General features: G+C 42.2%; 1 protein-coding gene across 2 annotated transcripts; it reads left to right on the top strand.

The window, feature by feature from the left end:
- Positions 1-4,538: 4,538 nt before the first annotated feature.
- HDAC11 (histone deacetylase 11) lies at positions 4,539-25,291 on the top strand. Of its 2 annotated transcripts, none has more exons than XM_058032098.1 (10): positions 4,539-4,603; positions 5,951-6,099; positions 8,073-8,173; positions 11,992-12,108; positions 14,132-14,174; positions 14,323-14,399; positions 15,623-15,685; positions 17,556-17,652; positions 20,365-20,543; positions 23,432-25,291. In XM_058032098.1, coding segments are annotated over exons 1-10 (1,071 nt in total). In that variant the 5' UTR covers positions 4,539-4,601; the 3' UTR covers positions 23,675-25,291. The 2 variants fall into 2 exon arrangements, with proteins under 2 accessions (XP_057888081.1, XP_057888082.1); XM_058032099.1 differs by lacking the exon at positions 4,539-4,603 and adding an exon at positions 4,997-5,369.
- The last annotated feature ends 2,634 nt before the right edge of the window (positions 25,292-27,925 follow it).

Genomic DNA, 27,925 nt, shown 5'->3' with positions numbered 1-27,925 from the left:
GAAGATGTAATCAGGGTTCCTAAATGAGAAGGATGCTAATTGCTGGTCATTGGCATCCTTCAGCTGATGAGCAGCCTACTAGCCTGAGAAATGAGAGAGCTTTAGTACTGCTGTGTGATCAGAACCTTTTTGTCAAAATATCTGCCCGTGGAATAAAACCAACAAATGAGCTGCTCCTTACACATTAAGAGTTTTCCTGAGATGCTTGAAAAACATGTTTTTATTTTGTTTTGATTGCATTTATTAGTCATATGGAAGATGGTGAGGAAAACAGAAGGGATCAGCTTTATCTGAAATTTATGAAGGATTCCTAGCTACCAAGCTTTCTAAAAAGCAAGTATTTCTTGATACCACCTCTACTATTTTTATATATGAATATATGCATATTTCTGTCTCTCTCATGGTTCTTCACCAGTAGGAATTTTTATTACAATACAACTATGACATGTTATCTTGTTCTCAGGAAAATAAACACAAATCACATGTGGGAGTGTGATGCAGCAATTCGTGTCACAACCAGATTGTGGGTGGATTCTGACAGCTCCTCTGGCCACGCACCAGCACACCCCAGAGTCCTGCTGTAGCTACTCAGAGCTGCGGGCTCCTTGGAATTTCCTTTCCTTGCTGCTGGGGATTACCTTCCCTTCATAGGTCCCTGGCTGCCTCAAGAGTGTCCTGGGCACAAAGCACACTGTGGCAGAATCCTGTCTCTTCCCTCTAATTTCTGTGACCATTACATCCAGTTCTGGATCAACAGTAATAAAGTCAATAAATAAAGCCAGTTATCTAATAATTTGTGCCTGAATTGTGCTGTGATAGTTGAGAACAAGTAAAATGTCCCATCTGGTTATCACAAGACATCCCTATCTAAACCTGAGAACACCTCACGGCGCCAGTGAGGAATTTTAGCTTAAGGCCTTTGAAGGAGTTTCTAAATAGTTTTGAGCTTAGGAAACTCCAAAGCTTGGAATAACTCCAGGTTCTTTAGAACTGGTTCACATTGCTTTCTCAGCTGTGCTCAGGTGAACACCAAGACTGAAATTCCTCCAGGACATCTCTGGAGGCATTGTTAGAGTGCAATTTGTGAATCTAAAACTAGCACAGAAATAAGCAAATAGTGAGAAGCAGTAATGGATTTGGAAACGTGTTGAGTATGTTTTGTGTCATGTTGGTTCTTCCTGCAGGCCACACCTCATTTCCTGAGCCCTGGGCCTCTCTTGGGGCAGCAGAGGTGTTCCAAGTCATTCCGAGTGATGACTGTGCTGCTGGTAGCAGAAAGTCCCTGCTCCTGGTTGTAAGAGGTCAATACCAGGCGGGATGAGGCCCTGAGCAAGCTGATCTAGTGACTGACATCCTAGTCCATGGCAGGGAGTTGGAACGAGGTGATCTTTAAGGTCCCTTCCAACCCAAACCAGTCTGGGATTCTGTGATATCTTTAGGATGTAAAACTGCTTTTCCCTCCCCAGCCCCACTTCCATCAAGTCCAATAGCTGTGTAGCAACAGTAAATGGGAAAGGTGCAGGAGGCTATCAGAAACAAAAAATGTCCTGAAATCTGAGATTTAACGTTTTTCTGGTAGTCTAAGTAGTATAATAGTGAACTTTTAAACATGTTCCCAGCGTTTATTACACTTTTCCCATCAGCTGAGTCAATGTGTTTATTTTGAATATATTTGGCAAAGGTGGGGCAGAAATGTGCATTGCACTTCACCACTTGCATATTATAAACAGACTAAGTATCACTCAGATTATCAAAGCACTTAAAGATCAGAACAGGTTAGATATGTCAAAGAACAGATGTTTACAGAGTATGAGAGTAAATCAAGTCTTATGGCTTCCTCCATGGCCATCAGCTCAAGGCACTGAGTCCTTCCAGTGAATCTGAAATGGACATTTACAGACTGTTTTGGAGAAACCCTTGCTGGGGTTTGAATCATCTGAATTCTGTTGCAATAGCCCATGTCTCTCATCTTGAAAACTGCACAGCACTGAAGGCACAGAGCAATGGTTTGTGGATCATGCCAAATCGTTAAGAAGCGAGGATTTCAGCTAGGTGTAATTCAGAGAGGGAGAGGCCTTAGGCTAATTAGAGTGAAGATAACACTGTAAGGAAAAGAATCTTATCTTTAAGGAATATTCAGGCCTTGCATTTCCAGTGGCTCTGAGCAAGGGAAGAAAGCTGTATCAGTTTCTGAGCTATAAAAAGCACAGACCTTTTTCTGCTCTGCTGGATTACAGGAATCAGTAATTTCACATTTTCAACACATCACCAAAGAAAATGCCTGATCTCAGTCGTGTCACCCCATGGCAGATCAAAGGCCCCAGGATCAAAGAGATTAAAGTAGCATGGTCTCTTAAAATATTATTTCCTGTTTGAAAAACACCAATTATATTACTGTAGAAATTCCTGTAATGAGTTACTATTCAAAATTTTTTTACAGGAAAATCAAGTTCCAGTGTAAATTTTAAAAATCCATGTTCTCTGTGTTTCTTTACAAGTGTTTAATTCCTGATTTTATCGACAGATTTCTTGATGTTACCTATTTCAAATGCCTCAACTCAAAGAGGTTTGAAAGCAAACTATTAATGACATGGCTTTTATGTCAGTCTTGAAGGTGCCTTGCCCTTTAATGATGCGTAATTAGCATCTCACAGCCGAACCAAAAGGAGCTGATTCACACACGACTTTTTTGCCTCTACGGAGGACAGGCTGTCGTGACAAGAGAGGAGAGAGCCACTTTGGAAGGAGCTCAGCTGCCTCCGTGCAGTGGAGGAGGAGAGTTGCACATGTCAGGCCTGATCAGATCCACCGGGGTTATCCCAACTCCTGCGGGATTCCAGCTCCAGGCACTAAATGGGAATTTTCAAGGAAGTAATACTGGGAGTTGGCATCAACTCTTAATTTGGCATCACACTGCTGCATCTGGATGGGGTAACCCAGAGGTTATGTCAGTATTCCAGAGTCCCAGCTTTCTCTGTGGCATGAATTTGCTACCACTGGCTTTAGCCCATGATTCACTGTTTCTTGATAGGGAAAATCCCTTATCCTATTTCACCATTCATCATGGTCAAGGGATTTAACCATCAGAGAACTTCACAACTTCTTGCAGGGGGCTCTCAGGACAAGAAAGACCTCGAGGGGCAGGAGCGTGTCCAGAGAAGGGAATGGAGCTGTGGAAGGGTTTTGGAGCCCCAGGAGAGGCTGAGGGAGCTGGGAACAGGCTCAGCCTGGGGAAAAGGAGGCTCAGGGGAGACCCTGTGGCTCTGCACAGCTCCTGACAGGAGGGGACAGCCGGGGAGGATCGGGCTCTGCTCCCAGGAAACAGGGACAGGAGCAGAGGGAACGGCCTCAGGGTGTGCAGGGAAAAGTCCAGGATGGGTAATAGGAAGAATTTCCTCATGGAAGGGCTCATCAAGCACTGGGCTGCCCAGGGCAGTGGTGGAGTCCCCATCCCTGGAAGCGTTCCAAAACAATTTATGACATCCAAGAACCATGGAAACTAGTCTGTCAGTGGATTTTTAATTTAAGTAATCGTATAAATGAAAATGAAATAAGGACACGGTAGAAATTTAGCCCTGTGAAGGGCTTAAAACATTAACGAGCTGTGTTTGTAGCTTGTTAACCAAACACTCAAACTCTAATTAAATCCCAAGTACTAAGAAATCAGGAACAAGGAAGAAAAGGTAAATGTGCTGGAGGAATACTGAGGCGAGCACACAAAGGACCAGAACAAAATAAACGTTAATTAAAAGATAATGTCAAAGCGATAGAATGTTTTCATGGGGTAACAGTCTCCTGCTGCTAAATAAATACCAAGGTGAAGCCCAGGCATCCATCAAAACTGAATGCCAAGCCAAAGCCAGCATATTTTGAGAAAAAAGACATTTATCAGGTACTCTCGTAAAGAGACATTACTCCTCCAGCAGAAAGAGTGCTTCTGGGCATTTATGCTGGGATTCATAGATACTGCTCGTATTGATGGACCATTTTTCATTATATTATTGATTTAGCTGTACAACTGTGTAAGAAATGCTTGTTGTAAATATTCAAACAGGATTAATTAACTATGCTTAGAAATGGGGGTTGACTTGAAACTCTTTTCTTGCGTGCCTGAATTCAGTGATGTTGTCCCTGGGGTGAATCCTGAGCAGTGAAAAGCACCAACAGTTCCGCTGCTGTTAGACAGGATCACTATTTCACCTTTGCTTTCCTCATTTTCCTGTAGACCTAGGAGGACTTACTGGTACGAGCTGTTAATTTTATTGTACAGCGAGGATCGTATTTTCCCATCCAAAGATACCGTTAGTGTGGATTCGCCTTGAGGCCCTTGACGCTGCGTTTATATAACCCCCCCCCCCCCAACATCAGAGCAGCGGCTTGTCCTGCGACCTCGCACTTCCCTTGACAAGGGCCGTCTGGGGCTGTATTACACCGCCCATGGCGCACAGCCCGGCCATCCCACGTACGAGCCGGTGTTAGCACGCTTCGGCACGGCCGGGCCCGGGGTCGCGCTACCGGCCCCGCCCGTGCTGCCGTGAGCCCGCCCCGCGCCGGGAGGAGCCGGGGCCGGCCCTTCCCTGCGCGGCCCGGCGGAGGCGGGGATGTGAGTACGGGCACGGGGGACGGCAGCGGGGCAAGGGGAGCGGGGACAGCGGCCAGCGGCGGGAGGGCCCGGCCGGCACTGCCCGGCCTGGGGGCCGCGGAGCCGCAGGGCCGGGCTGGGACTGCCACAGCGCCCGGAGCCCCCGCGGGCTCGGCCTGACACGGTCCGGCCCGGCCCCGCCCCGGCGGGAGGAGTCCTGCTGGGAACGGGGAGTCCTGCCGGGAATGGGGTGTCCCTCCTGGAGCACGCCGGGCTCCGGAGAAATGCCCCTGTTCGAAGCGCCCGCAGGGCCGAGGCTCCAGGCCCCGCTGTCGGAGCCGGGGCTGTCCCAGCTCGCCTCGTACCGCGGGGAGGCCGAGGGAAGGGCCGGGCAGCCCTGGCTCCCGGCGTGGGCCGTGTGTAGGCACCGGGCTGCGGGTTCTGGGGAGAAACCTCCATTGTCCTCGTGTTTCCTTTGGTTTGCTTCTCACAGGGTTTTGAAAGGGTATTCTTGAGCATGTTCAGGCTGGAAATAAGGGTGTTTCTGTTTGTATTGTTCACCTGACAAAAGACCCTTGTGTCTTGCACAGTATGTTGCATGGCCTTTTCCAGACTTTACATTTCGGGGAGCAGGAGAGGTCTCGGCATGATTCAGAGAGGTGGAGTTTGGGGCACAGAAGGCAACCAGCAGGTGGTGGAATAGGCTAAGTGTGAGCACAGAATCCCATCTCAGCCTTGGTTTGACCTGCTGACCCACGTGTGCACACAGGCGTCCACAAAACAATTGGTGTGTGTCTTTGTAAACATAGAGCATTTAATAAGCATTGCTGGGTTTGTGAATGCCTTGTGAAGGAGGGCTGTGAGCTGGTTCTGCTGTGTTCCCTGATGTTGGGAAAATACAGTGATTTGGAGGGGGAGGCTAAGGAAAGTATTGGTTAAAGGTTACAGGTGTGACATCCGGAGTTACAAGCATGTCCCTGGTCCTGTGCTCTGCAAATAAAAACCTAAGGCTTACTAGTTAGCTCAGACGGTCACAAAATAGTTTGTTGCTTTCTAGGAAAGGAGCGTAGAAACCTTTCCAAGCTTCTGTTGTTAGAAGCATCGTGGTGTGTGTTTTGATACAGAATTTAAAATAGGAATCTAATCATGCAGGTAATGAAGGTTATGTTGTCTGCAAACTGGGTGCACCTTTGATTGACACACCTGGAAAGGCAAGGGGAGAGAACCAAATGTTTCAGTTTTTCTGTAATAAATACCGTGTTTAAGAATTGTAAAGTTGGTATTAGGACTAATTTGTAATTTGGGCCTTCAGTGCAGAAGTGGTCAGTGTGTTTTGAAGTGGTGACTGGTGTGTGTTTGCTTGCCAAGGCCTCACAGGACGGAGCTGTACGAGGACCCCCCTCTGGGATGCTGGCCCATCGTGTATTCCCCAGACTACAACATCACCTTCATGGGACTGGAGAAGCTGCACCCCTTTGATGCAGGGAAATGGGGGAAAATCATCAATTTCTTGAAAGGTAAAAACATAACAGAAGGTGCCTCTTAAACCAACATTTGCACAAAACCTAAAGAAAATTACGTGGTTAGTACAGGCTTGTGTTGGGCTTACCAGACCTGAGTTGCAGTGTGCAAGGCTTCCTATAGCCTTGTGCTTCCCTGCCTTTACACCTGGTGTAGCAGGAGCTGGGGCATTCCTGTGGCTGGTGAAACACCAGGTGTTAATGATGGTTTGCTGCATTACTCAGGCTGGACTGCACACAGGGCTCCTCAGGCTGAGGGAGAAGTGCCGCTGTAGCACTTTAGTCCATTCTTTAGCAGCCTCATCCTTCTGCTCTGATGATGTTTGGAAAGAGCTTTGAGGCCCCTCCAGTACAGGCAGAGCTTCCTATGATGCTTCTAATTATTGCTGTTTAAGCCATTTGTGGGATACAGGTAGAAATGCTTTAAGGAGATGCAAATGTAAGAACCAGGGGCAGGATCAGGGCCTGTGAAATCTTGACATTTCTTCATTTAAAGTACAAACTTCCTCATCAGGAGTAAAAACCAAAAGCAACAACCAAAAAAAAAGGCTTTTTCTCTTGCCAGCTCAAAGGCTGTTGGTTGTCCCAAAGCCAGGCCTCTTCTCTTTATGTGGTCCTAATGACTCCTTCAGCTGATGATCCTTGGCAGTTCAGGATTGCCCTTCCCACTGCAGGCTGACTTGTATCATTTTAACTGAAGTCAAACAATTTGAACACTCTAATAAACTTAATAGATGAGTTTTGGCTTTTTCCTCTACCAACCTTAAATAATTTAGTGTTGAGTTCCACAACAGTTTTCTTAGTTAATCAGAACTTTTGCCTTTCTGTTTCTTCTGTGTAAACCCTTTTCCTCCAGCTCTTTTTCTGTGACATGCCTATTCTCAAATGTCTCAGGATTTCACAGAAAATTGGTTTTCCCAATTGTTTTACTGTCCTTTGAAAGGAGGAAGTAGGCCCAGGAAGCCCCAGAGCCCTTGATTTGCTGTAGCTGTGTAGCAATTCCTGGCAACAGCTGACCTCCCCTGTGCCTTATCACTGAGCAGATCAGCAGTGAGCATCTTTCCAGAGTTTGGCTCTGTTTGACCCCAGTGCATGAATGAATTGTCCCTCAAGCCTCTGTCAGGAGAAACAGAAGCTTGCCAAAACAAATGTTGTCGCAGGTGCTGTTCTTGTAGAACACTTCAGAGCAAAACCTCTCGGTTTTCGGAGTTGGTTTTTTTCTCCTGCAAGTATAAAATTAAAGAACAGATACAGGCTTAGGAGGCTACAGCTGTGCAGCAATTGAATATCAAAATTTGCCTGGGAAGATTGGCAGGATTCCTTATAATTGTTGTTTGTCGTGATCATATGCACTCATTCTGAATTCTTGGAGTAACTTGCTCTTATAAAACAAAGTTTTAAAATAATCTTTTGGTCTCTAAGGGAAAGAATATCTGCTCTTTGTTTTTTCTTGGAATTAGATTGAGGTAGGGGGTAATATAAATATCCTAATTAAGCTTGTTTGCTTTCATGAACATCCAAGCCATTACTTTGTTTTGAATTTTGATTTATTACTTTATTCTTCTGTGATTTAGGGGATTAAATCCTAGTATAAACTGTGGGATTTTTTAAAGCATGTTAAAATAATGGTGGCTCTAAACCCTAAACTGTGAGGAGTTGTGTGATTCCAGTGTATGTTCATCCTCTGTCATTACCTGTCTGTCCTTTCAGTTCAGCTCCCCATGATCTTAGCACACTCTGAAAACTTCCTGTACACAATATTTCTCTAACACACAGTACCTGAACAGCTTGCCTGTGACAGAGGGGGTGTATTTGGAAAACTTGCAAACTCTGAGCAACCTAAAGTCATTCCAGCAGTGAACATGACAGAGGGAGTTACCACACCAAGATCAGAGCAGAGTGTTTGGAGGGGGTCATGGGGAGCTAAGCAGTGCTGTACAATGCCAATTTTTATTTCTCTCCTGTTGCAGAAGAAAAACTAATTGCAGATGACTTGATTGTGCAGGCACGGGAGGCGACTGATGAAGATCTCTTGGTTGTTCACACCAGGCGCTACCTTAATAAATTAAAGGTGCTGTACCTGCTCATTTGTTTTTCCAGCAAACTGTCCAGAGCGAGTGTCAAAGGCAGTGGATGTCTTGTACAGTTGTTTTAAATCAGCCTTACGGGTATAGAATGGTATCTGTGGGTCACACTGATTACATTGTTACTGAGATTACTGAAAGAAAAGCGCAGAAATATTGGGCACTTCACACTACAGAGGGATAACAGAGGGGAAAGAGGCTCTACCATATGAAATAGGTGACCTGGAAGGATATTTCAGGGATATTAAACATAGGCAAAGTTAGAATGTCTGAGATGTCAGTAATATTCTTGTTAGTGCCGGGGTTTTAGTGTTGAGCAGTGTAAGTTTTGTTGTACTCTGATAAAATACAGTTCTGCAATTGAAAATACAATAGAAACCACTAACATGGGGGTACTTTGTTGGATGTTTTCTAATGCAGGGATTGCTCTATGGGGTTTGGGGTTATGTAATCTTGACAGAGCATGTGTGTGGGGGTTCTGTGGCCAGTCTGTTGGGGGCAAGTACTCATTTCACAGTCAGACACTGCCTCCATCAGTGGAATATGGAGAGAGTTGAAAGATCAATGAAAGGGCATAACCAAGCACATTATCTGTTGTGAAGGTTTCCAGAGCCAGCTCACGGACTGCAGGGAGGGATGAAGAACATTCCCTGTATATTTCTAAAGGAAACATGAGTTTGTTTAACTTCAGTGTGACTCTGAAGCATAAACGTGTGAGATATCTGGTTCTGAATCTACCCAGTCATCTGTGGGGGGAATTGGATAATAGATGAGTGCAGGTAACATTACTTTTACCAGGCAACTCTGTTTGGAGGGCAGAAAATGGATTTGTAAGAAAAAAAGAACTCTTCCATTTCATAATTCAAAAGAAGTTATTTTGAGTCACCCATGCCCTTCCACAGTGGAAGAGTCCTCGGATTGCTATTTCTGGAATGTTTTATTTTTCTGTATAAATGATCTGTTATTTGTGTGAACTTTTTCACTCTTAACTGCTTTCCCGAATTCTCTTACGCTTCTTCATTCTCTGCTATGAAGTTACATGCAATTTCATGCATCATTAGATTTGATATTATTGCAGTTATTCTGGATATTGAACTTTTAATTCCATAGAACCACCCACCTCTTTTTCCTGAATCACTTCTTTGAAGCAGGGTTTAATGTGCGTAGCTCAGATTGGAATGCCACAATAATATTTTTAGTACCTATGGGATGCTTTCACTTGTATAACTTGTGTCTTGTGGCCAAGACCAGCCCTGTTGTGTGTATCCAGATGGGATTAACTGGGTGTCTCCTCTCCCCCTATTCTTGAGAGAATATTTCCTGCAAGTGTAGGAACTGGAAGGTGGTGTAGTGGTTGCACCAGCAGATTCCTGCCAAGCAGCAAAGATAAAAGTGCTTAGTTGCAAAAGCAAAATAATGTCCTAGACATGAAAAAGCCCTGTGAAAGCTCTTAATTGCCTTATCCAAAGTCTACTGTGCTATTTGTCTTTTAAATCCAGACAAATAGGTATAAATGGCATAGTTTTATATTAGATCAGCTGGAAAGAGTACAAAGTTGCTTGCATTTTTCAGAATGCCCAGGTCTCCTAAAATAATGGATCACTTGAGTGTTCCTTTAAAATCTGAACACGAATTTGGTAGGAAATTGCCTACACTTGCAAGAGTAGGTGGTGATTGGTGTCTTAGCAGCAGCTGAAAGCCAGCTGAGCATTGGCAGAAGAGAAACAAAAAGGTGTGCATAAGGTCCTTCTGCTGCTGGAAATGAGGTCTGTGTTTGCAGGAAGGGTCTCCCTGTTTCCCTGCTGAGTCCTCACAACAAAGTCTGGCCTTTTGAATTGAGGCAATTCCCCCTCAGTTATTCCTCTGAAGAATTTAGATCTCCAAGGTAGTGACTGGACTGTGGGTCGTTTGCTTGCAGTACTTTTCCACTTGCTGTCTTCTTCTAGTGTTATGTAAAATAGTGAATTTCTTGTGTGTCAGCATTCTGACCTTTGGGAAGGAGGTAGGCAATGAGGTTAGAGCCAGTTTCTGACTGTGCTTTTTTCCCTTTTTTTTCATGAGAAGTTCTATGGTAACAAACATGAGCCAACACTGAAATGCAAATGCTGAGGATAAAGCTGGTCTGGGAATTTGTTGTGGTGAACAGTGGAAAACAAAACCAGCACACTGAAGAATAAAGCATAAAACATTCCACGGATTTTCAGTTCCTGAGTGGAGAAGCATTTCCCTTCACGTGTAGCTGCCTTCTTGAGCCCCCAGACTTTGCTCCCAGCTGGTGACTCCCCCCCTCTGCTGGAATCACTGATCCCAGTTCAGGCCCAGGTGTGGGCGGCGAGTGGCAACAGGAATGGCCCCAGCTGTGACCACGAGCCCGGGAGCCAAAACTCCCACCACACCTGGACTGCTCACCTCCACCTAAAAACCTGCAGCTGCATCATAATTGCTGGCTTGAGCCATGGTTGCTCCCACTTCTCTCTGTTGACATTAATCTTATTTTAAACTTTGTTAAAACTTTCTGTGTGATTATCGTTCGCATTTTAGGTAAAATTTATTTTTTATCCAAATGTGACCTTTTAATTTCCATTTTAGAACAACAGGATTGAATACAGTTTTTAATAATGTGTTTGTTCAAAAGCTAAAATGTCTTGCAAAGGGGCTTTATCAAGATTGACTGTACTAAAAAATAATTAAAGCACCTTGTGATGGACAGCTGATAAGATGGTAACAGAAAAATGTCTTGCAAATATAAAAGTAGAGAGATTTTGAAATTAACTGTTGGTAAAATATAGTTAGGACTTAGGCACTGCATGAACAATGCCACCCCTTCATCCACCCAGTAGTACCTGGTAATTGAAATATTGCTAATTGGAAGGTTAATTTGAGCATCAGAGGACCCTGAGATGGGGATGTGATTGCCTTTGGTTCAAATTGCCCACCTGTGCATGCTGCCAGCTGTGAAGAGCTCAGGAATGGGGCAGCCAGTGCCCTCAGTCTCCTTACAGTTCCTAATGCTGCAGAAAATAGGATCTGTTCAGACTCTCTGTACATGGTGGCAAGTCCTAATGCTCAGTCCCTCAGTGTGTCAGTACTGGTTGGACAGGTATATTCTTGCTTGTGACTTAGGCTTTGAAATATATTTAGCAGTGTTATCACTAGTAGCAGTGTTAGTGGAAGTTCTTTGAGTTCTTTGAAGTAATCAATGTGTTTGCAAAAAAAAAAAAAAGCATTTGCATATTGCAAATATTTTGTGTTCTAACCTTGAAGACTTTTGAACAAATTGTTTCCTTGAAACGTTTTCCAGAAGTGTTTAATATGCTAAATAAATTTTAATCAGTTCTCTATGCTAAAGTTTGTACTGTGTGTTCACTTAAGTGTTTGAACTTCTTAGTTCAGTTGTCTGTTTGTTTGTGTTTGCTTTCTCCTTGGTATATCCTTTTGATTCCACACAGGAATAGATATTTTAGGTTTGAACAATATATCAAGCATAGCCGAAGGGCATTTTAAAATTCTTCCTCCCAATTTGAAGGATATTATGTTTTCTGAAATACTACCTTCCTGAAAACTTGCTGATTTGATACATTTTGATCCTAAAATCTGGGAAGCGATGATTCTCATAGTTAAAAACTTGAGGATGAACCTGTTTAGAGGTCACTAATAAGAACTTGTGTGGTCACTTCCATCTAAAAATAATAAAACTCTTCCTAAGGACCTGTGAGCACCTTTTCAATAAATAACTAATGAGAGAGCTAATTGTCATCATCCAACCACAATACATTAATTGGAACTCTCTTTTTCCCCTTTGCAGTGGTCATTTGTTGTGGCTACAATCACAGAAATTCCACCAGTTGCCTTTCTTCCCAATTTCATTGTTCAGAGAAAAGTTCTGAAACCTCTACGAACCCAGACAGGAGGAACAATAATGGTAAGGAGCTCTTGATGCACTTTTATCATGTTTAAATTTGTTCGTCAAGCACTGTAAATCTGGGGGTTGTGGTGATTCTGTAACTGAGATTGTCAGCCTGGGACAGTGCTGCCGTGCCAGATAACAGGAACAGGGTTTATTGCAGCTCCCACGTGTCTAAGGTGAGTTAGGCTGGGAAATACGAAAGTTAAACCAACTTTTTTAAAGGACTGTTTAAGGATTTGAATTCTGAAAGAACCTGCTGGGCTCTGGGTAAGTCTTTAGATGTATTGGATTATGGTGATAGGCCATGTGACAAAAGTGCTGCCTCCTCCAAGAAGGCATGAACTGGCAAAAGCAGAGATGGAGAGGAGGAGGGAGAAAGAATTTCACGTAGTTCAAGGTGCTTAAAAATATTTGGTTGTCACTCAGAGCAAGTCCTGCTGAGCAGGGACCTGCAGTTTCCTCTCATTACAGCCATGCTGTCACTGCAAGATTGTCACAGGAATGAAGGCAGTGGTCTGAGAGAGGAACTTGGGAAGAGTTTAGAGCTTCCTGATGCTTTGCCTTGGATATTCTTGACAGGAGCTCAGTGTGTGTGAAGCCTGTTTCAGCTTGGTTCCAGCTAGGCAGTCCTTTTCTCTGCTTTGCTCATGTTTTTCACTGTGCTTGTGCTATCTTTAACTCCCAGGTGTGTGTTCACCAGTTAGAAATGTGCTCAGGTAGAGGAGGCACCTACCAATGGTCTGGTTTTTCTCATGGCTTCTGAAACACAGATGCCACTACTGGACACTTTGGGATTCATCTTGAGGCCATGTGCTGTTATTTTAACCTTTTTTCTTTTTTTTTTTTTTTTCATTATGGGGAAATAGGAATGTACTTTAAAAGCAAATTTTATTCATCAGACAATAAAATTTGTACAGTACAAGTCAGAAGTGCAATTTTCTGCTATTCCTGATGGGCCTGTTTATTACAAAAATTCCTGTTGAGTTTCTCTACTTTTTAATGATATTTTAGCAATACGGGAAGATTGGGTTTTGGTGAGGAATCCCTAGGAAGTGTGATAAATTGCAGATAATATGTTCTCCCTGGGACTTAATGGGTTTTATAGTTCAGAAACTGCAGTCTTTCCCCAAAATCTAATTTGTGTAAGTTGGCATGATCATAGCAGGATCATGTTTACCATGCCAATAGTTGTCCTACTACTGAATTAAAACCACTCAAATGTAAATATTGGTTATAAAGATTTCATAACTGTCCAAACTTCATTTTGGATATCATATGTAATTTTTTTTTTTCATGACTACAGACAAAAAATAATTTTTAAATGTTTTCTCTCCCTGTTTTTTCTTTCACTTGTAACTAGGAATATCATAAAGTAATATTACTTTTAACAGACCAGTTAAGCAATGCTGCCCTTAAATGCTTGTATGACTTTTCCTGGCCAAAATAATCAGGATTTTCAGTTAAAATTACATCATTTAAGCCTTGTGTATCTCTTACCTGTCAATGCTTTCCCCTCCCTGAAACGTCACTTGAGTTCAGAGGAGAGATACAGGCACAGTTTTCCTGTACTGGAGGGCAAAAGAGCAATAAGAATCTATACCCTGCATGTTCTATCCTATAAAAAGTACAAGTACCAGGACACTTCACACTGGAGCACTTGTCTGGTCCCATCCCCAGCTGGAACTCTGGTTTTTTATGTCTGTGTTCCAGGATTTTGAGCTTACATTCCTCAATCAGTGCATGAACAGGAAGGACATAAGGAGCTTCTTTGTCATATTTTACTTTTTCCAGCACTGCTCTTTCCCTTTTCCAACTGCCAGAGAAGGAAATACAGATGAATAGCAAATACTCTTTCAGCTCCTTATGCTGAGGGCATTTTTGTTAAGGGTTGTACGCGGGGATCTGGTTCAGTGGCGAAAGATCTGAAAATTCCACGGGCCCGTTGGAATGCCAGGAGTGATTTGGGGTGGAAGCAGAAATTAGCTGTTGCCTCATTTGTTTATGGAATTCCAACTGTATCTTTTTTTTTTTTTTTAAGGCAGGAAAGCTTGCTGTGGATAGAGGCTGGGCCATCAACGTGGGTGAGTACAAATTTGGTGATACCCTAAAGAGTGTATTAAGAGCATCTGAATGTTCTCATTTACATCTCTTTGCAAAGCCCATCAATGTTTTTAGTATCTGGCTTTTGTTTAATTTGTAGCTTTTCATCCCTTCGACTTTTCTGTTCAGGGGGTGGTTTCCATCACTGCTCCAGTGACAAAGGGGGAGGATTTTGTGCATTTGCTGACATCACACTGGCCATCAAGGTAAGAACTGCTCTTAAACCACTGCCTTGTGCTGTTTCTGCAAATGGAGGAGAAATCCATGTGAATTCCTAAGAACTAATTTACATCTTAATAAGAGAAAATGAAGCTATTTCCAGATGGGCAGGAATGGGGATATGGAGAGTTGTAAAGTGGAAGGGAAGAGTTGCAGGGGTCAGAATTATCAATGTAAATAGGCATGACTGTAATTGCATTGATAATGTTGTCTTGCAAAAACCACTCCAAATCAAACCAGATGGATTTCTAATATCCTCAGTGATAATTCTCCTGGCCTTGCAGGTGAACCTGAGCATTCCACATTGATTTCAGTGGTGACAGTCAAGACAAATAGAGAGACAAAAATCCTCTTTCTGAATCAAAGTGCACCGTACAGGGCTCAGACTGGTTCACATTCATGAATAAAAATGCAAATGTCTCCAAAACAGTCACCAAATGGGAATGAATGCATTTGGTATTTAGCTGTTGAATGGCTGAAGTAAGAGCCTTCTGCAATTAGGGCTTATTTTTATCAAATGAGCTATGGTATATTTGTATACTAGAATATTTATAAAGTATCAGTAATAATCAAACACTAAAGAGCTCTAATGATTGTAGCACACCATGTGACATAACATCCTAATTTCTGTACATGGCAATTTGCAGAAAAGTAATCCACAGTGTTCTTTTTTCACCTACCATTAAAATACAGATTGACAAATCAGTGGGTGACAGTTTGTACAAAATCTTTGGGTTTTACTATGTCTATATTAGAGATGGTAACTTAGCAGCAAAGTTAAGACTCAAAGAAGTAAAAGCCTTTTTTTCCTTCCCAGACAGAATAAGAAATTAATTCTGTCACTAAAAATGGCTCTAAGGCACGCAGTCCTTACAGCAGCTTTTCATAAACACTGAATTTTAGGCTGTTGCAGTTGGATGCTGTCACCATCAGCTCTGTGATCCCTCAGTGGGCCTGGCCTCTTCCTTTTATCTGGTGGAAATGTATAGGGCTTTTATTTTAACAAAAATTACCTTTTTATGTCAAATAATGAGATGTTTACATTAAATGTATGAGAATCATGTCTCAGTTTGTTTGGTGACTGTAACAAAAAGATGTACCCTCCATTCAAATTCCAGCAGTCATGCACTGTGAAATCTTAGAGCTTCCAGTTCAATCTGTCACCTAAATTCATACATTTTCCCATGTTTTTCCTTGCTTATATATCCAGTTCTTATTTGAGAGAGTACAAGGAGTGTCTAGAGCCACAATTATTGATCTGGATGCCCATCAGGTGAGTAGTTTACCTGTACTCAGTGCTGTGGATGTTTTGCTTAAAATAAAAGTGTGTGATAAATACCTTTTTGTAATACGAGCATAAAATCACGGAACACAAAGTTAATCAGAGATGATGAAAAACTCTGAAGAGTTGATTCTTCAGTTATTTTATGGCCCAAAAGGCTCTTAAGCCAGTTTAATGAAATTAACCTGAGTTGCAGCTCCATCATGTGGCTGCATGAAAAACCTTGCTGCGTTGCACTCGCGTGAGAAGCAAGGATCTCTCCAGACACAATCCCAGCTGGTTCCCAACGCCTGGTCACTGCAGCAGCCTCTGCAGGGGAGGGATTTGACCTTCAGTGGTTTAATTTTAAGCCTAGCTTCAAGCTAATGAAGTAAAGGATCCATCCCTCTTCACCTGGTGGAGTGAGTTACTGTGGTACTGAGATCAAATCTCAGCTCTGGTGGGATTTGCAAAATAAATCCTGAGAGGCCAGAGATGGTATTTTTAGAAAGGCAGTTATTGCACCAAAGTGATGTCCAACCTTAGGCATTTCAGGTGATTTATTATGTCTAAAGAAACCATTTTTACACCGTTCTGGGGCACCGAGGAAGCCTAATGGCTGCAAGTTTTTAATCTTGTGTCATTTCTCTTATGTGTCCTAAAATCACCATGATAGCAGGACACAGATGGTGCAGCAGAAAGGTGTATGGTGTTCATGGTTCTCTTCAGCCTCTCTGTCAGGCTGTGGATTTGTTTTGTGCTATGTGGGGATGGTTTGGTTTTGAAAAACACTTGAGATGTATTTTGGTTTTCAGATGTGCTGGTAGTCTCAGTGTGCACATTAAAACACCTGTTGTTTCCTTTCTTGGGGGAATGAGAGGTATCTGAAGTAGCTGAGCAGATCCTGTTTAAGGATGCAGATACTCTCATCTTGTGACTGTTCCAATTCTTAGTGCAGTGCTGAGTTTCACCTCTTGTAAGGAAATGGTTCCCCCAGAGGCTTTCATATTCCTAGGCTTGTGTGCATGAACTGTTTATTTGTGGACCAAAGATGCTGAAGAAATAAATAGAGTTGCCATTTGTCAGCATAAAAACTGAATTACAGCAGCTGTATCTATGGAAATGTCTGTTTCTGTACTTTAAGTGAAATTCCAGGGAGAGGGGCTCTGGTCCTTTATGATACACTGATTTAAATAAAATTATCTTAGTGATTGCTGTGGTAAAATGATTTATATGTTAGTGAAAATAAGTGAGGGACAAAAGAATAGTATTTAAATTCAGAAATGGGGAGGGGGGACTATTCCAAACCTGAGTTTTCTCTTGAGCATCCCTCTTCACACCCAGTACAATTTTTTGTAGGGAATTTCTGGTGTTAAACTATTGGGTTGTTATTGTTTATAATTTTTCCAGGGAATACTTACCTCACCCAGGCTTGAGTTATCAGGAGAGCTGTAGTCTGCTTTATTTATTCATTAATTCTTACATAAGAATACTCAGTATTCCTGCAGCAGTTGAAAGTGACTTTTTCTTGCACATTTGGAAGATTATAGATCTGTTTGGTGGGCACAGTTGCTTTTGTTATGCTCTTGAGGATAATTAGCTTCTGATTTTTGCTTATTTTTCTTACATGTGTAATGAGATCCAAGCAAATTACCTTCAGAGAGATAAGGATTTTATTTGCGGTAATACCTGCAGTCTTCAGACTGATCCCATCAAGCCCCCCAAAACTGCACACCTCAAAGTAATCTCCAGCACTATAAATAAGAGAATGACACAGGAGTTATGAATATTAGAACCTCTGTGGTGTTAATTACTCTAGAATTCACTGTGTATTTAATTCTGTGTTGCCATGCTAGAATAGCTAACTGTAAATTTCCTGCAGGGAAATGGCCATGAGAGAGACTTTATGGATGATCCTCGGGTTTATATTATGGATGCATACAATAGATATATTTACCCAGGGGATGGTTTTGCTAAACGTGAGTATAACTGAAATTCATCTTCCCAAATATTCCAGACCTACTGTGTTGTTGCCTAACTTCTTTATTTACTGCAAAGCTTCCTTGCAACACCGTTACCCAGACTTCTTTTTTTTTTATTATTATTATTTTTAATTTCACATCATTTTCACTGCTCACTGTGATGTGTCATAACAGTGTTCATGCTGTAGTGTTTTCCCTCACTTCAGGAATGACATTTTGGAGTGCAGGGTGTGGGGAGATGTCAGTGGATATTGTTGGCAATCCATTCCAGAGCTTGGAGCAGGAAGCTGAATAATACTTTGATTTGAAGAGAGTTGTTAGAACTTCATCTTTCCCTTATATTACATTTATGAGAGGATTAGATGATAGTGAGTAAAAAGGTTTCATGTTCTTTTGAGAGTGAAGTTATAACATATTCAGGTGTTGCCTTGCCAGTAGAATTTGTTAGATAAGCATGAAGGAAACAATCTGCATCTGAATGTGGCACAAGGTGGGAAGCAAAGCAAGTCCTGGAACAGAACCATAGAATTTAAAGTTGGAAAGTCCCTCTGAGGTTGAGTCCAACCATTCCTCCAGCACTGCCACCAGTGACCAGTGTCCCTAAATGCCACATCTAGGCTGTTAAATACCTGCAGGGATGGGGACTCCCCCCTTCCCTCTCATCCCCACATTAAGAGCTGGTACTTGATTTGGGTTGGTTGTGGTTTGTTTATCCCTGCTGTGTTGTGTCTGTTGTGTCTTGTGGCCTGCCACAATTAATTAGTGGGGCTTTGATAATGGTTAAATTGGAATGCAAAAGCCCCACGTTTATTTGGTCTTTGATTCTGCTGCACTGGCATTTACTACAAGCTCAATTTGTTCACTGAGTCAGGGGTTGCTGGGGGAGTTGTTCTGCTGTTGGATTCCTTCAGTGATGCTGTTGCTCTGAAAAACCTACTTCATTTGGATTCCTGACAAGAGTTAGGTGCAGTGCATTTCACTGCTGTCTTTTGACTAGTAAAGATACTAAGAATTGTAGTACTTCAAGGTTTTAAGCTAAAAATGACCATTAAAAGCACACCATGTCTAGAGGCAGACAAATGGCAAGCAAATATGGGGGGTTTCCCCCCAAGAAAAGCATCCTTTTATTAATGTATCACATGGCAGCATTTGAACAGATGGATTAAGACCAAAACAGAGTCAGTCCCTGTTAGCAAGTCTGAAGCACTGAGCTGCAGTGCCACACAGAATTCCAGCATTCCTTTTCTGCAGATGAAGGATGAGCTGCACAGGGCTGGGCCAGAGCCAGTGAATATGTAGCTCCTTGCACTTTGCATAAGAATGTCTAAATAGGATTTTTGTGGCTAAGTCCCGTAAACCCTTTCCAGTGGGTGACCAGGCAGAGATGGGGTCGCAGGGGGAATCTCCTTTCAGAGGGGCAGAGGCTTGAACATGAGATTTTGGATCCTTAGGGTGAACTCCAGTTGATCACTGTCTCCTTGGACTTCCTGCCTGTTTCTTCCAGGTTTTATTGCAGGAACCTCTTCAACACATTTTTTGCCCCATGGGCTTCAGTAGGGAGGGGAGAACAGGGAGAAGCTCCCCTTGCCAGTGTTAAGCCATAAGCAAAGCAGCGTGGAATTACACAGGCTTAGGAGGAGAAAGAGGGATGAGGAATAGCACTGGTTCGCTGAAGAGAAAGCAGGAAAGGCTGAAACTTTGAGAAACCATAAAGAAGCAAAAACCTTTGAAACTAATATTGATGCAATATAAAATAACAGGATGAAAAAGAAAAGCTTCACTGATGCTGAGCAAAGATGAAAAGCAGAACAAAAGGCAGCAATCACAAGAGGAGTTGTCATTATGTGTTGAGGGCATTCTTGCACACTTGGTGGGGGCTGAATCCATATTTAAGATGTGAGACTCCACATCATTTAGTGTGAGGAAGAAGTCATGCCTTGGAACAGCTCTGGCATGGCTTTGATTAACTCAGTCATACATCCCTCCATAAAAGCACCCAAAATTCAGCTGCATAACCTTGGGTTTCTTTCCTTTACCTTCTCAGCCTTCATTTTCTACTTCTATTGCTTTATTAGAAGCATTAGAAATAATTTTATTTGAATTAAGAATTGACATTTGCTCCTCTGGTAGGATTACAGGGTAAGAACATTAAATTGAAAATGCTTGGGGCAAAGCTGAATCTTGTTATACATTCATAAAGCAGTTCACATAAATTCATGATCCCTTGCTGTGAAGTTTTGAGTGTTGTGATAAAAATAAAACATCTTCATAATTTCTCAGTGATATTTATCTTGTTTTTACCCAGCTGTTTCCTCTGCAGTAGCAGTTCAGTGTTTTCTTTGCCTTACGCTTTATTTAAGTTACTTTTAAGTTAATAATTTTCTTTATGATTTCTCTGCTGATTGGTAACTGGACTTGCAGATCAGCTGTTTTTCAATAACATTTTCCATTTGCATCTCAGATTATATTTTTTTTGTCCTGCATCTAATTTTCTCTCTTCAATGGAATTTTTTCAAGGTCATTGTGCTTTACATTTGCTGAGAAAACAAGCAGTTGAATAGTTTTATTTAATTCATGTTTCTGTGAAATTGCAATGTATTGAGAGAGCTTCCAGAAACGTAATTTTTTTCACCTGCTTACCTAAATGGTGCATTTTCTTTCAAAGCAGTGCTTTGTTTATTGAGCAGTGCTTGCTTTGCTGTCCCCCAGGTGCCATAAAACGCAAGGTGGAACTGGAGTGGGGCACAGAGGACACCGAGTACCTGCAGAAGGTGCAGACCCACGTGGAGGGAGCCCTGAATGAATTCCAGCCTGACATCATTGTTTACAATGCTGGCACTGACATTCTGGATGGGGATCCCCTGGGAGGCCTGGCCATTTCCCCCCAGGTGTGTCACAGACCATTTCCACCCTCCTGTCACAGACACACATCCCCCTTGCCCTTCACCCTTCTCTTCCTTCTTCCCTCTCCTGACTCTGAATATTTCTGTTCTTCTGGTGCCTGTTCCAGTACCATTCATCTTCTCTCTAAAATACACTGATTGCCAACACCCAAACAGTAACCAGAGAGATACATATATTTTCACGCTTCACCTGACTTTTTTTTTCCCTGCTTGGTTTGTTCTTTCTTTGGTTCTTTTTTCCCCTTACATGACCCATTTTGCAATGTATTTCTTTTGTCACCTGCCCCCAGTGTGTATCTTACACCTTATTTCTTTTGTAGCACTCCCAGCTGTTTTAAGCTACCCTCATGGTTATAACAATTTTGTGCAGCCTGGCTGTGCATTCTCAGCAAATGAACAGTTACTTTCCTTTTCTTGACCTTTTTCTTCAGATACCATTTACTTTCCCCAGTTTGCTACCAGACTCAAATTTTGGTTTATTCTGTAAAGTTTCATAGAAGTCTTTACCTTTCTGCTTTTCTTAAAATAAGCAAAAATTTACAGTCCTCTTATTTCCTTCATGTGATTTTGTGATTCCTTCTCTTGACAGTTCCTCTGTGCTATCTCTCTCCTGTTTCACATTTAGGTCTCTTTAGTGACCACCAAATCAGTACAGAAAAGTGCTTGTTTGATCTGTGAGCTCTCAGATTCCCCTCTTTGAGCCACCACTTGGTCTGTTCAGTTTTAATTCTGCTCAGTTCTCTTGCATGAAGGAAGAGCTGAGGGGCTTGGGCTTGGTTGGGACCATGGAGAGGAGATGGCCTGAGGTGTGAGAGGGGGTTTGGTGAAGCAGAGCCCACTGGCAACCAGGGAAGTGACAGCTTGGTCATAGGGAGATACTTTGGATTTGCCTCTACAAAAACCCCCAAATTTCTGCACTTTGATTAGGAGCAGTGTTCACTGCCAAGAAAAAGGGGTTGCTGTAGCTTTCTGGGTTCTGTGCAGACACAGAATGTGAGGATGGGGGAAGAAAGGTGAAGCAGCTTCCCTGGCCACGAGGAGGAGTGAAAGGAATTCTCTGCACAGCTGGGGGGAGCTCAAGCCTTTAGTGTCTGCTCTGAGGGCAGAGTTCTTGTCTCTGGTGTGCAGGCTTGAAATCCCAGTGCTGGAAAGGCATCGTGCCTGCACAGTGCCTCTCTTCAAAGGTCCTTAGTGCAGGCTCCACCTCTGCTCCTGAAGATGTCATTTGTATTTTACTCTGCAGTGTTAGTTGTGCCCAGAATGGGGCTGTCAGAGTTCTCTGAGTGATGGTTTCCTGAGTGATGGTTTCCTGGTTCATGAGGCTGTAAAAAAGCCTGCGGTGCATCAGCTGAGTCCCTCTTCCCTTTGTTTGGGAGTGGGAACTATGCCAGGCTGTTGTTTTCCACAGAAATGTGGGAGTAAGCCCAAGTTTTCCCCTCAGCTCCAGCAGACTCTCCCTGGAGCTGCTGGAGCAGTGAGGCTCCTGAGAGCAGGGGTTGCTTCCAGCTCTGGTGTGGGATAATAGTGATGCATCCTCTGCTGGGTCCCCAGGGCCCTGCAGCTCCTTCTGTAATTCTGTTGCTTCCTTTAAGGATCTGTTTCTAATAGAATTCTTCAGTTTCCTTTGTCTTACTGTTCATTTGTTATTCCTGGTTCTTTCCCAGGGCTGTGTCAGACCATGCAGTGAACAATATTCTTGGATGTTTTACAAGATACTTTTTTTCTGCTACATTTGTGTTTTATTCTTTCCCTTTACCATCTGTTTGTGGTCTAATTAATAGCAGGGTGTTATTTCCTGATGTTCTTCCACTCTTCCTGTAACCAGCCTGGGCAGTGCATGTTCATTTTGAAACACTTCTACTGCTGCTTCTTGGATTTGTCTATTTTTATTTTATTGCATTTATTTTATTGCATTGTGATGCCTTTTCCCTTCACCAGCTTGCAGTTATTTAAGTTTTGAGCTGTCCATTGTAAGCTGTTGTCTGTTGTGTTGCAAGTGTTTTGTGTTTTGCCTTTTTTTTTTTGATGAGTTCTAATGAATTGCATGTATCTGGAACTCTGCTTTTACAAAAGTAGATTTTTAATTCTGTTCTCACTCATTCCTGAAGTACTTTTGACTCTCATGGGCTTATTTCAAACCCAGAAGACTCACACTCTGCTCTTGCCTGCGTTCAATGACAGTCCACCACCTCTTGGTCAGCAATCTTTGCTATTTTTCAATTCCATACCCTTCTCCTAGTAAGAATAGAAAGAATTTTTTTCTTTTTATGGATTTACCATTGCTTACATTCTGCAACTTCCCCTTCAGCCATAGATTCTTGTAGCATTAACTACCGGCCCTTATTGCAGAAACCGGGACTTGAGATTCAGCCAGTGATTGTGAATGTGTAAAACTTGATTTGAATTTTGGGCTTTTCTGTAAGATTGTGAAATTTTGATCAAGTTACTAAACTTTTGACAGATGGTGCTGTGCAAGTTGGGCACAAATTAAAGCATTGTGAATTCAGAGAGTCTTTCCTGGTCTCAATTCCTCACCTGGGAAGTAGGTGTAAAATTTGCAATCAGTTTAGGCTTTATGGCCTTTGAGTCGGAATTCTTGTAGGAATTTGTACTAAAAACTTCTATCTGCTGTGTCCTCTAAAACAAGCCAAGGACATTTGGTTTGCTGGGGGTTTTGGGGGATGGTGTGGTTGGGTTTTTCTTAAATGATCAGACATGCAAAACCAGCTAACAGGACTGAATTTTTAATTGTTACTGTAAACTGTAAAGCCCAAACACTTAGCAAGCATCCAATACTGTAAATGCATAAACCACAGGTTAGAACTGAAGCATCATGTTGCTCTCACTTATTTCTCCCTGTGGTGGCCTTGCAGGGCATTGTGAAGAGGGACGAGGTGGTGTTCAGGGCTGCCAGGAGCCGCGGGGTGCCCGTGCTGATGGTGACGTCCGGCGGGTACCAGAAGAGGACGGCGCGCATCATCGCCGACTCCATCCTCAACCTGCACAGCCTGGGGCTCCTGGGCAGGCAGCAGCCAGCCTGTGCTCTTGGGAGTCCCAGCCTGGATCAGATGGTCAGAGACTCTGCCAAGGACTTCAGCAACTTGTCACTGCAGTGACAGGTCACTGAATGTTGGTCACATAACCCAGAGGCAATACAGAGTAACTCTGTCTAACTGCCGAATTTATCTTGAGCTAAGGCAACACATCCTTTTAAACTAATTGAGATATGCACTCAAGGGTACTGTCTTTGTGTCTAATATTGCTGTAGAAAGCTTAATTTGCTTCTCTGATTAAAGAGTGTGGGGTGGAGGGGGGCGGGTCTGTTATGTTAGAAGATCTATGCAGTTGGTATCCAAAGACTGTCCCAGACCTGTTTCAGATGGTGCAGCATGGTCTGAGGGGGGAGGAATATGGACTAAAGCTATTGTTTTGTGGGGTTTTTTTAATACTGCATTTTATTTATTGCTTTTTAAATTGAAATACTGTTAGAAAACGAGTTCTGTGGAGACTTCAGCTGTCAGTGTAACACTAAAGGGAAGTGCAATACTGTAAAAGCCAGGGCAGTTTATTTATGGCTTTGAAGCCATAGACAGTTAGAAGGAATGCTTGTAAATTTACTTTATTCCTTTTGTTGATAGTGACTTAAATCTTGCTCATAAACACCTTGTGAAATAGAATATGAAACACCTTTGGCTCCATATGCAAATGAGCCATAAGGGCTCACCATTTCCAGCCTGGTGTTCCAGATGAGCTCTGCATGTGACAGGCAGTAGTTCCCATGCACTGTAACTCACAGACAGAGGAACTGCAGTCCAGTGAAAGCGGATCTTACAGTTCTCAGCAACCCTGCGAAAAAACTATGTAGAAATATAGGCTGTCTTACTTATTGCCATGTATAAAACAGTGAGGAGTAGATTTAAATTATTTTTCCCCAACTAGTGCTGTGCTTTTCACTTGCTCAGAGATCAATGGTACTTCTAGCTGCAGTCATAGTTGGTAAGCAAATCCTTCATTTTTCTTGTTCATTAAGGAATGCAGTGACATTCCTACATTGAGATAATGTGCTAACTTTATATGGAGCTTTTAGGAGGATTTGGGAACAAAGTAATGTATTCAAAGCAAATTCAGTTGCACTACCTGGGAAGTTTGGCATTAGGTACTGTTTGTACCAGTGGGTTGTAAAGGTACTACTAAACTGTATATTTTGCAAGAGCTTTTATAACTTTCACTGATTTGTACAACAGGTTTTATGTTGTGTTTAGGTTGGAGCCATCCTGTGAGGGAGCAGCAGGGTTTTCCTTGTAGAGTTGTTGTGTAAGCTATTTAAGGAATGTTTAATTCTAATACTTACCTCATTTAGTGTTCATGTTTAGATCATGGAGTTTGTCCATTGTAGGAATTGCACAGCTGCTATAAATACCTGCTTTAAACCAGATCTGACCTATTGCACTAAGCTTAAGTTGCTACACTGGGATTAAAGAGCACTTTTAAAATTCTTACTAGAAGGACCATCAGAGTATGACTAATGTCGAGATTTATTTTTTCTATACTGTCTGACATTACTGAAAGGTGTTGTTATTCTTTCATATAATTTTTATAAAATTCTAGATTACATTTCTATGAACTAAACCCCCATCATAACACCATATGGTCTTTCCCCAAACATTTGCTGTCTGTGTTAACATGTTTCTATAATTTCCCCTCAGTGGAGATTAAAATTATGTTGAACAATGCTGACTGACTTCTTGTCACTTCACATGGATCTTAGCAGTCAAAAAGTTGGGCTGTAGCAGTTTATTGAAAAGACAAGAAAATGTATTTTTCATATTTAAAATGTGTCTGAAACTACAGTGAGTCTCAAGGGTGAGTAGTACAAGGTTTGTCAACAGCTTCTCTGAGAGTTCAGTGGTGACTCCTTGAAGAGAGGTTGCAAGTTTTGTGTCCAAATACTTTTAAGATGTCATTATAAGGGGTTAAAGTCACTTTCCAACTCCCAAGTTCTATTTCATTACCTACCTTGTAAGTCCTAATCCAAGTATTTCAGTATTAGAGGTGTTAACTGGTTACTGAGCTTCTGATAAAACTACAGTATTTTTAGAGACTTTTATAAATCAGTGTCTTTTCAGAGAGCTGAATGTTTGCAGTAGAGCCTGCTGGCTCTCAGGCTCACCTGTGAAATTTCTGATGAGCAGCACTGACTGCATTTCAGTGTTCATTGTAAAGTTACAATTGGAAAACACATCACTCCTTCATATTCTCTTAAATTTGGTGCCTTAATACAGAAAAAGAAGAACACTGTGCATGGAATTTTATCTTTAAAAGTTCCTGTATCTTACCAGATATATATATATATTGGTATAGATATATGGTATTCTGTGCTTTAATTGGGTTCCTCTGCTGCAGTCATCTCTGTTAGGTGAATAAATCAGTGCACAATGCTTTCAAAAGATGCAATTATTAATCATGAGCTGTTTATAAATGGGCTGTAAGTATGGCTGGTCATGTAGACTATCACAAAAATTATACAGGAGCTAGAGACATGTCAGGGGCTGAGGAGCTGGAGTCTGACAGCTGGAGAGTGTTTGAACTACCAATAAATAACTCATGGAGGGAGAGAGACACTGCAAATCCTAGAAAAATTTTTTTGCAAGATGTTTCCAAAGGAAAATTGGTTTGACCCATATAAAAAAGATACACATTTCACCAAACCATTTCAGTGTTAAAAGCCATTTCATCTGTTTACATTTGCTTTGAGTATTTTCTCATGAAGTGCAGAGCTGTGCTGCAGATCACCAAGATGCACAATCTCTCAGTATTTCTTTGCAAACACAAGCAGAAGCAGTGAAACTCTAAAGAGGAAGCTGCTGGTATCTGTTGGTATCTGTTTGTGTAAATCTCTTTATTCTGCACTGCATGGTGATGGTTTAACAGGTTTCTCCAGCCACCAAGGATTGGATTAACTCCTTCTCCTTGCAGAGAGAGGCTGGTGAGGAAACTTCTTGAGCCTTTTGCCACTAGAAATCCTGAACCCAGCATTCCCAGGCCAGTTTACTGCTGGAAGTCCCTAATGTGCAAGCACAGCACCCAATTTAGAGAGGAATACAGGCTTGTTCCTTCTTCATGTATCATGAGCTCGCCTTGTTTTTTGCCAGTTCAAGGCAAACAATAGCCTTCATTGTCCTGAAGATAAAATCTGGGAGAGGAATGAGGCTCCTAATGAAGCATGTGATGGTTGAGTTGTCAGCTAATTATCTTTTCCATCTGTTATCTAATAGAATTCTGCAATGCTGGGATTTAAGGTTTGTCAAGTTTTGCTGTCTTTCACCCTGAACTTGGATGTGTCTGCCAAGGCCAGCAGTGAAATGAGCATATTAAGATAATAAATCTCCAGTGAGCAGCCTGAGTTATTTATATTGGATGAACAAGGCTGCAAGTGGAATTGGGGTGTCTTTTGGGTTGCTGGAGATGGGAATGCTTTAAGAGTTGAATACTTTCATATTCAGCTTTAGCTGTGGGAATGTTTGAGCCTGAGACATGAAAGAATGCAGACCTTCCAAAATATGGTGTGTGAGAAAAATGTATGATTTAGTGTTTCCATTTCCATAGAGGAAATAGCAATGCTCTGCTTGAACAAAATGATAAATTTCCTTTAAACTTAGTCTTATGATGATCAGGGAAACAAATTCCCTCTCAACTCCTGTCAAAGAAGCTGAGGGCAAAGTTGGGTGTCTTAAAGCCACCTGCTACCTATAGGACATGGTTCCATTAGTCACTAAGAGGAGGATTGCACTTTTCGTCTTCAGAAAGGCTTTTTGAAACAGGCCTGGAATAAGAGATAGAAGTGTTTGGGAAATTCATAAAAAAATTATCAGACTCTGAATTGGGTTTGTGGTCGCTGCACTGTCAGACCAGTTGTAAGCATGACTCAGTCTTGGACAAATCCACACCTTTTCCTTCAACAGAGAAGTGAGGGGCAGTATTATCAGTGTTTCTGCTTTTGAGCTGTTTGACACTGTTTGGAATTGCAGAATCCTAGAAGGGTTTGGGTTGGAAGGACCTGAAAGCTCAGTGCCATGGGTAGGGACACCTTCCATTGTCCCATGGTGCTCCAAGCCCTGTCCAGCCTTGAAGTGCATGAGGTTCAGCATGTAATAAAGACATCTTTCCAACCTCACATCACACAGAAACGTGGCAGGAAAAGGCCATTTTGGTTCTTCTGTTACCATGAAATGCATCTTGAGCTCTCCGTGTTGCACTAAACATAGAAATATCTGGGAAGAGCCTTTGACAGGACAAGGAGAATAGTGCAGAATCATCCCTGGGTGCAATCAGGCTTGGAATAAATACAGCTAAAGCAATAATTATCA

The sequence above is a fragment of the Melospiza georgiana genome, chromosome 11 (assembly GCF_028018845.1).
Source record: "Melospiza georgiana isolate bMelGeo1 chromosome 11, bMelGeo1.pri, whole genome shotgun sequence".
Classification (NCBI taxonomy): Eukaryota; Metazoa; Chordata; class Aves; order Passeriformes; family Passerellidae; genus Melospiza; species Melospiza georgiana.
Note: the sequence above shows the minus strand (reverse complement) of the source record. Positions and strands in the feature narration are given on the sequence as shown.